General features: G+C 36.0%; 2 protein-coding genes across 5 annotated transcripts in view; one reads left to right on the top strand and one right to left on the bottom strand.

Moving 5' to 3' along the window:
* LOC107728358 (dynamin-1-like protein) overlaps positions 1 to 2694 on the bottom strand; it is a 34566-nt gene extending 31872 nt beyond the window's left edge. Inside the window, exons 1-3 of the mRNA XM_016538496.1 lie at positions 2519 to 2694; positions 1499 to 1600; positions 1056 to 1292 (exon numbers count right to left, since the gene is read on the bottom strand). Coding sequence (XP_016393982.1) covers positions 1056 to 1292; positions 1499 to 1600 — 339 coding nt within the window. The 5' untranslated portion in view covers positions 2519 to 2694. The remainder of the gene's footprint in view (positions 1 to 1055; positions 1293 to 1498; positions 1601 to 2518) is intronic.
* Positions 2695 to 3157: 463 nt separating this feature from the next.
* The window catches only part of LOC107728368 (ras-related protein Rab-7a-like), an 8379-nt gene continuing 2063 nt past the window's right edge, over positions 3158 to 9473 (top strand). The window contains exons 1-5 of one of the 4 annotated variants that reach the window (XM_016538510.1): positions 3158 to 3239; positions 4659 to 4747; positions 5101 to 5227; positions 7128 to 7346; positions 8241 to 8369. In XM_016538510.1, coding sequence (XP_016393996.1) covers positions 4695 to 4747; positions 5101 to 5227; positions 7128 to 7346; positions 8241 to 8369 — 528 coding nt within the window. In that variant the 5' untranslated portion in view covers positions 3158 to 3239; positions 4659 to 4694. Of the gene's footprint in view, positions 3240 to 3851; positions 4017 to 4658; positions 4748 to 5100; positions 5228 to 7127; positions 7347 to 8240; positions 8370 to 9473 lie in introns of those variants that run through there. The other 3 variants (XM_016538509.1, XM_016538508.1, XM_016538507.1) reach the window with 3 other exon arrangements.

Genomic DNA, 9473 nt, shown 5'->3' with positions numbered 1-9473 from the left:
CCATATATATATTATTTCATTTCCATTTAGTTTGTTGAAGTATTAAAATAACTCAAAATAAATAAAACTAAAAACTTAATAAAAGACCTATACAGCCATAATATATTCAAAATAATAAATTCATAAAAAACATTTCTACAAAACAAAACCGGAAATCGAGGGGTTATGACGTCATTGGTACGCCTGTCGCGATAATTAAATAACCGTATAATCGCGATTATTTAGTGTTACACACACCCAGACCCCGCCTCGGACCGGCTACGAGACGCCCGGGCCGGGTCCCCTGTTGACGCAGGAACGCATCTTCGGGTGCTTCCGTCCCCGAGATTGGTTTGCAGCGGTCGACCTGAAGGACGCGTACTTCATGTGTCGACCCTTCCGCACCACAGACCATTGCTGTGGTTCGTGTCCGAAGGACGAGCATATCAGTACGAGGTCCTGCCCTCCGGGCTGTCCCTGTTATGTATCATGGTTTCCACAAAATATGAAGCAAAGCAGAACTGTTTTCAACATTGATAATAATAATAAATGTTTCTTGAGCAGCAAATCATCATATTAGAATGATTTCTGAAGACTGGAGTAATGCTGAAAATTCAGCTTTGATCACAAGAATGAATTCATTTTTCAAAAAAGATTAAAATAGAAAAAGTTTCAACTGTCTTTACTGCATTTTTGATCAAATAAAATCTTACCAACTTCAAACGTGAGCTTTAATTTAACTGGTAAGCTTCTTATTACCATTTAAAATGTTTATGTATTGTGGAGATATTTTTGAGGTAGTGTGTATTTTAGCATGTTATGTACTAAACCAGAATATTTCTTAAAGGTTTTTTACTTGAAGAACACTGAAAAAATATTTGTTCTACTTCTACTTCAAGGTATGCAAAGCAAGCACTTGTGTGCTAGACATGGTCTCTTGTGAAAAACCGTAACTCTGTTTTTTGTTTTTTTCAATATGTTTAAACTTTCTGGCTGTGTCATAAAACCTAGTAAGCTACCTAGACAGTATTTCCGGGCATCACAGTAATTTCAATGACGCCCAAAAATACTGTTTATTTTGGAAGACCACTATTTTTTGAGCCACAGTATGTGTGTCTGCAGTCGATAGAGTACAGATATGATAAACCCTTAAAAGAGAGACACTTGTTACCATTGTCTTGTTTCCGCCTCTCCTCCAGCGGAGGCACGTTCACCAGCTGTAACACTAGAGGGCGCCGAGTCACTATTCCTGAACCTCGGGGCAGAAAGTCTCGTCCAACCAAACTCTCCAGTACTGAACTCTTTCCACTGCTCTGTAGATTCATTTGAAGAGACCCACAGAGCACATGCTTGACTTCACAGAGAAAATACTGGCACTGTGTTTACATGTAGACCTGCTTCATGATGTGCATGATGTATCATCACGAAACAAAGATGACACCTGAAGTAGTGACGCTTTGCATTTTAATACACTGCATAAAGCCTCATATTCAACCCTTGCATATTTTTCATGACTCACCTGTGACCCCACGACTACGATCTGAGGAAGCTGGATGATCTCGGCTCCAAGTGTGAGGAAAACCTCCTGCAGCCTGTTAATGATGGGAATCAGAGTTTCCATCTATGAAGAGAAAGACAAATGGACGCACTGAGTGTAAAGCTGCTATACTCAAACAACAGATTGTAGCTTAATCAATAGAGATGCTTCACACATTATAGCAGCGTTTTATATATTATATATATATACACATACATACACATTTTTCCCAATTTTTTACAGCAAGAGGTTTTTAATCATTTAAAATACAATTACATTTTGTATGATCACTTTCTCTTTTATATATTTTAATAAGTACAGGTCTGAATTAGTATGTTGCTTCTTTTTAAAAATAATAAATATGTTACTCTGAATGACAATGGAACATTATTCACCCATATTTGTGATACAAGCTGATACATACATACATACATACACACACATATATATATATATATATATAATATGTGTGTGTGCGTGTGTGTGTGTATATTAATTAATAAAAGTCTTAATTCACCCTTACATCTGGGCAGAAAGTCTTAAATTCATAAAATTGTGGCAAAATCTATACTTAAAACAAGAACATATATCTGCCAATGTGGTAGTTACGTTTCTTTTTCTGAGTCCACTGGCAGATTGTGTTTAAATCATAAACTCATATACATCTTACATATATATCATATATATCTTACGCTTCACATGTAAAAAGCACAAGTCTGAACAAATGACCCTGAAAGACACTAATTTGATGTGATTAATTTGTAGTACACACACACACACACACACACACACATATATATATATATATATAGCTAGTAATTAAAAGCACAGGTCTGCACAAATCATTATCATTCAATAAAATGAGACTAATTTGATCATTAATTTGCAGTTATATTGAATATTTCACGACAGACATCAGCCCAGCAGGGTGTGCTGCTGCCAGCAGAACAAGGTTACATGACAGGAGAAACCATATAAACATTAGCAAAACGGGCTACATACCCTACCGTAATGCGCTGTGTCGAGCCTTCTACAGAATTACACAATCAGAGCGTTATAACGCTCACTGTCATGCTGGAAATATGGAAAATACAACGTAGAGTCACGGAAGGACCGACATGTTTCGAGGTTTCGCTTTTCTGCGCCCTTTACAGCAGGCTGTCAAAGACGGATCCGGCGTCAGCTACGAGAAATCTGATTGGCTAACGCAGTGATGACGCTAGAGTCTATTTTCAGCTCATTGGATAAAAGACTTGTCAATCATAACATGTCATGCCTGCTTCTCCACGCCCCTTTCCAACATCAGGACCCCTACAATATTTCTTCAGTGGGCTTCAGTATCACAGTAGCATTAGGATTTAGGTAATTCTTCTGGAATTACGAAGAAAAAAATAATTTCATAACATTTTAAAAGATTCGAAATGTGTCGAATCTATTAGGATGTTTGTGTAAAATTATATGACAGATTAAAAAGATATGAGTTAGGGTAGTAGGCTTGGTGAGGTAAGTTATTGAGGAAGTGTGAATGAGTCAGAATTTAGACACAAATGATCAAAATGTGCAAATCACATGACGAAGACCATAAGGAAAAGACGAGCACAGGAAGAGCCTCTCCCTGCCCTGTTTATTTTACATTTACATTTAGTCATTTAGCAGACGCTTTTATCCAAATTTTATTTTTGAATTTTTTTCCTGATTAAACTTATCATAAATGCACCTTTAGGTAAGTTTGAGTTGCATGACCATTTTTATTTTTATTTGTTACTACAATGAGTTTACTCGTTTAATTCAAAGTTCTGCATGCATATCCATATGGGAGGCATATGGATAGCTAATGCATGTGGATAAAAAGTTGTTTTTATATGTAATTATTTAGTTTCGTTGGCTTGTATGTTTCATCCAAATAAAAATAAAATGTAGAATACTGTATACACTAACTGCTATAAAGTGAGGGATTCGTTTAATTTATTTCTTCCTCCTCGCCATTTTGGAGTCATTAGAAAATGAGGGAGGGGAAGTCCGATTCATTTTAGCGAATCGGTTCGTCCGGACAGTTCATTTAAATGGGTTCACTCAAAAGGGTTCTTCTAAGACTTTACGGTGGCAGCACATTTTAGTCAAATATTATTGTTATTATTGTTCATAACCATGTTTATTGTGCTGTCAAACGCTCTACCGTGTCACCCACCTCACCGGTTTTTTTTCTCCCTAAAGCCTCTCATACTGTAGACCGATTTAAATCTCCTTGCGAATCGGTTCGAATGAATCACTCAATAGAACCGGTTGAAACACAATGCGCTCGTGATTCGAACATCAATATTTTGCGTCAGTCCCTTGTGACTCCACAGTCATGTCCTGTTCTGCTCCGGAAGAAACGCATAATACTCCACAACAGCTGATGTGCATCTGGATCATAAGAAACACTGGGTGATTTTTGTGGAAGATTCGGACGCGCAGCGAATATCAAAACAGCCGCGACGGTAAACGCGAAGAGGTGAAAGTAAATTGTCTTGACAGTTTGTTTTCCTCACAAAATCTGTCAAGCTGATTGGGGCATAGAATATTACATCATTTTAGACCCGAATGCTCTTTTATGTGTTTGCATTTCATAATGTGGATTATGTGTATCGTTCTATTGATTGGTTCGGTATCATCATGGCATACAATATCGGTCCTTACCAGGACAAAGTTCTTGGTCACACAAAACAAAGACTTTGTGGGTTTCGCTTCTCTAATACTGTCTGAAATGCGTTTATTACAATGTAACTGCATGTTTTCACGACAGTAGCGTCACATGATTCAGTGAATCACATTAATTCATTCTTTGAACTTCAGCCACTGCATGAACGCTACAGTTTGATTGCTGCCTTTTCTCCTTCGTTTTAGAATATAGTTTATTCTAATCTAACATTTTTTTCCCCAGTTATTTTTATGGAATTGAAAATAGTAATTCAACAATAAATATGTACTTGTAACCTTGACATATTACACATTCATTTTAGTTCATTTAAAGTCAAAGATCAAATATAATATGCCTAAAATAGTGCCTAAGAACACAATTGTGCAGTTTCAGCTTTTAAGTGTAAGTTTACCTGTCGAGCATTTGTCTGTGGCAAATAACGCATCTTCTGCTTCTGTCTAGCATCCGTCTCTGCTTCACAGCTTTCTCCTACACACCATGGCCTCTCCTAAGAAGGTGCTGCTCAAAGTGATCATCCTAGGGGATTCTGGGTAAGTGTTTGTGCAACATCTTTGTGCTATCAGTGATGTTTAGATGGTTATAATCAGTCGGGACACTTTGTGCTCTGTAATGCACATCTAAAGCAGCTGTGCATATGTAAACATCATTGGCTTGGCATGACTCAAGGGATTCCCCTGACTTCCCATCATCCACGGCCTCGGTGTCGGAAGTCCTGATGGCCGATCACACTCTCTGTGAAACTCTGAACACTGCTGGATGAGTGCAGTCCGTCATGCAGGACTATAGCTTACTGCTGAAGAATATTATCAAGATGATGATATCAGTTGAAGCATTGCTCATTACACTGCCTGTTGAATGCATTTGTCCCGTTTGTCTTTGACAGAGTTGGGAAGACCTCTTTGATGAACCAGTATGTGAATAATAAGTTCAGTAATCAGTATAAGGCCACTATTGGAGCCGACTTCCTGACTAAGGAGGTGATGGTGGACGACAGACTGGTCACCATGCAGGTTTGCATTCATTTATATTTAACTGGAGCGCATTTCACTCATACAACCGTCCAAAAGTTTGGAGTCAGATTTTTTTTGGTTAAGAAATCAGTACTTTTATTCAGCAGGGATGCATTAAATTGATCAAAAGTTACAGTAAAGACATTTATAACGTCACAACGGATTCTTTCGTTCTTTTGAACTTTCTATTCATCAAAGAATCCTGAAAAATAAAATGTATCACAGTTTCCACAGAAACATGAAGCCTGTTTTTAACATAATAATCAGAAATGTTTCTTGAGCAAATCATCATATGAGAATGATTTCTGAAGGATCATGTGACACTGAAGACTGGAGTCATGATGCTGAAAATACAGCTTTACGTCACAGGAATAATTACATTTTAAAACCTATTCACACAGAAAACATAGAATAGAATTCCCATAGAATTACTGTTTGTGCTGTATCCGTGATCAAATAAATGCAGCCTTGGTGAGTCTTTCGAAAACATGAAAAAATCTCAAACCCCAAACCTTTGAATGAAAGTGCAATTCATGTATGAGTGAATAACATAAAGAAATGTCTGGGTCATAATTCACCCTAAAATCCAAAAGAAAAAATGAAGTGTATTTTTAGAAGGATAAAATACACTTTTTTTTGCATAGTTTTTATTATTTTTTTATTTAATTTGTATTGTTTAATTTGTATGTTTAAAGCAGCTTTACGAAAAATATGAAAGATGAGAGAAAAATCAACACTTAAATGAAAGAAAAATGTGAAAGCCAAAAGTGACATAATGGTATTATTTATGGACATTTTTATGCCAAGCATCATCTTTAAATAGATCATTCTTCCTTTGATTTTGGAGTAAAAACTAAGTTTATGTCAGATTTACTGTCATACGCCTATAATAGCGGTGATTTACCAATGAAATGAGTTGTTTGGAAACTGCTGAGAAATGAATACGAGGCCAGAGTGCTCTGAAGATGACGCTGTCATTTCCTGAACAACCATTATTTTGTGAACAATTCCTCACAGGCAGCAGTAATCATCTCTGGTCATGTGACACTCTGCTTCATACAGTCATCTCACAAATATGAAGCCTCTGTAGTTACTCATAGCTCATGGGTAGGATCTCGTCTCAGTGTTTGACACTCATTCTGACGTCAAAGTTCTTCTGATGCCATGTGCTGATCATGTGAAATAAATAAGTCACATTTAGCTTGATGTCTGGTAATCCGCTGGTATTTTCCCAGTCAGCACAGATTCATGTTGTGTTTACTTGTAGCCATGTTGTAACCTGTATGACCGCTCATGTGACATGCCCAGACAAGCAGTATTTGTGAAGTTATTCCTGAAAAGTAATAATAATTCGTTTTTCTATATTATAATACTGTAGTTATTCTGTCTGAGCAGTTGCTCATGATAACTTTACTAATGAATGCATTTATGAATCCCATATTAGCCTTTGCCAAATGGACAACACAAGAATAGACACCAAATTTTGTATGTTTATTAGTGTCATTATTATTATTAATAAGGTACAAGAGGCTGTTCTAAATTGTTAAAGGGATAGTTCACCCAAAAATGAAAATTCTGTCATCATTTACTCACCCTCTAGTTGTTCCAAACCTGTATGTGTTTCTTTCATCAGCTGAACACAGAATAAGATATTTTGAAGAATGCGTGGGTAACTAAACAGTTGCTGGTAGCCATTGACTTCCGTAGTATGGAAAGAAGTACTATGGAAGTCAATGGGGACCAGCAACTGTTACACACAGGGTGACTAAATAATGACAGAATTTTCATTTTTGGGTGAACTGTCCCTTTAATAAAGGCAAATAACATAGTGGCAAAAATGAAAGTGTTGTTAATCAACTTCTTGTTATTTACTGTAAATAATTCGGTTTTCTTCTTCAAGATTTGGGACACGGCGGGACAAGAGCGCTTTCAGTCTCTGGGCGTGGCTTTCTACAGAGGGGCGGACTGTTGCGTGCTGGTGTACGACGTCACGGCACCAACTACATTCAAGACTATGGACAGCTGGAGGGATGAGTTTCTCATTCAGTCCAGTCCTCGTGACCCAGAGAACTTCCCCTTTGTTGTGCTGGGCAACAAAATCGACCTGGAGAACCGGCAGGTCAGTGTGCAGACCAGAGCTGGTATGGTTAAAAACGCCTTGGTTTTAAAGAGTTACAAATGAGTAGAACGAATGCATGAGCATTGTGTGTTTTGAATGGTTGATATGGATAATATAATGAGATGTGCACTAACGTTCTAAAGTTTGGGGTCAGTAACTTCTTTCAAAATCATTAAAATAAATAAATAATTCCGACTTTTGAATGGAAGTGTAATTCCTGTATGGGTGAATCACTAAATAAATGTCTGGGTACTTTACCCCAAAAAGAATGTTTTTTTTATTTTTTTTATTTTTTTATGAATAATACGATCTTTTGCATTATTTTGTATTATTATTTTTTCATTTAATTTGTATAGTGCTTAATAACATCTTAATGTTTAAAGCAGCTATTATTAAATATGATTACAATTTAAAATAATAATTTTCTATTTGAATAGATTTTAAAATGTAATTGATTCCTGTGATCAAAGCTGAATTTTCAGCATCATTACTCCAGTCTTCAGTTTCTGATTTGCTGCTCAAGAAACATTTCTGATTATTATCAATGTTAAAAACAGTTGTGCTGCTTCATATTTAACTTATTTTTCAGGATTCTTTGATGAATAGAAAGTTGAAAAGAACAGCATTTATGTGAAACAGCATTTGCAACATTATAAATACTTTTACTATCACTTTTGATCAATTTAATAAAAAAAATAAATAAAAAAAATTTAATGGTAGTCTATGTGAAAGGACCATTATTGGCCAATAATCTCAAAAATAGGCAAATAGCCAAAATTAGAACAGGGAACATTGTCTATCAAGAGAATATTAAGTGACTTAATAAAATAATATATAAGCCATTTGTAGATGTAATTCATCATTTCATCCCCAAATCCTTTCTGTTTTGAACAGGTAACGACAAAGCGAGCTCAAGCGTGGTGTCAGAGTAAGAACAACATCCCCTATTTTGAGACCAGTGCCAAAGAAGCCATTAACGTGGAGCAGGCCTTCCAAACTATCGCTCGCAATGCACTTAAACAGGTACTGGAAGTTGTGTATACCCGTCTTCAGATCAATTTCAGAAATACGATTCAACAAAATCTAATTGTTCCATATATCTCACTTTCAGCAAGATCCTGTTTGATATCAGATGAAAAAAGACAATAATCAGTAATCTATCACCTTGTTAAAAAGATGAAAATTGTGTATTGAAACAATTTACTCCCCAAAGCTATGACTTTGTTCCATAGAACAAAAAAGGAGACGTTTAGCAGAATGTTCACGCTGCTCTTTTCAATACAAAAAGCTCCATACAAGTAGCTTGTACAACTTGTGCTACATTCCAAATGTTCTCCAATCCAATAAGTCATAAGTGCAGTCACATTAGCAAAATTTGTCAAAATCGTATATTGTCAATAGTATAAGTGACGTAAGAAGCACAGCTCACACAGAAGTCCCTTTCAAAACAAGCAGCTTTCTTCTGGTTAATTCGATGAATCCACGTGACAAGTGTGAACCCGTTGCGAAATCTGCATGAGGAAATAATTCGCCCTCAAAGCAAAAATTCGCCAAACAGCGGTACATTACTAAGTTTTTCACTATAATTATTACCCTCTGCCTTTAAAATCTAATTTGCAAATATTCTGATATGCTGTATGAAATGAATTTAACGTCCGTGATTTTGGACATTTTAATATTAGACTTAAATATTGCTGTTTTTGTCTCACAAAGCTATTTTATGACTCCGGAAGAAATGGAGTATAGTAACTTAATAATATGTAACTACTAGTAATATGTAAATCAGTCATATGAACTTTTTTTCTGGCACTTGTCGTTTCTTGGCTCTTTTTCGAGCTGCAGCTTTCATTGTATGGAGAAGTGTAGCATGAACATTTGACTCCTAAAGTTTTTGATATTCTTCATATTCTGTATGGTGGTCAGTTCACACTGATAAGAAATTAATCTTTTCCAATAAGTTTAAACAGATTTTTACATTTCATGGGCATTTTTACCTTTATAAAGCCATTTTTTCTAAAAGTGTCCATATCAGTGAATTATGAAATCAGTATCAACAAAATTCATCTTTGCAATGCAGAGGAAACACAGAATCCGCATCTGAAGTGGCATTTAGATGTATTTACACAC

The sequence above is a fragment of the Sinocyclocheilus rhinocerous genome, unplaced genomic scaffold (assembly GCF_001515625.1).
Source record: "Sinocyclocheilus rhinocerous isolate Xijiao unplaced genomic scaffold, SAMN03320098_v1.1 scaffold2232, whole genome shotgun sequence".
Lineage (NCBI taxonomy): Eukaryota > Metazoa > Chordata > Actinopteri > Cypriniformes > Cyprinidae > Sinocyclocheilus > Sinocyclocheilus rhinocerous.
This window is presented reverse-complemented; position numbering and strand designations above follow the sequence as displayed.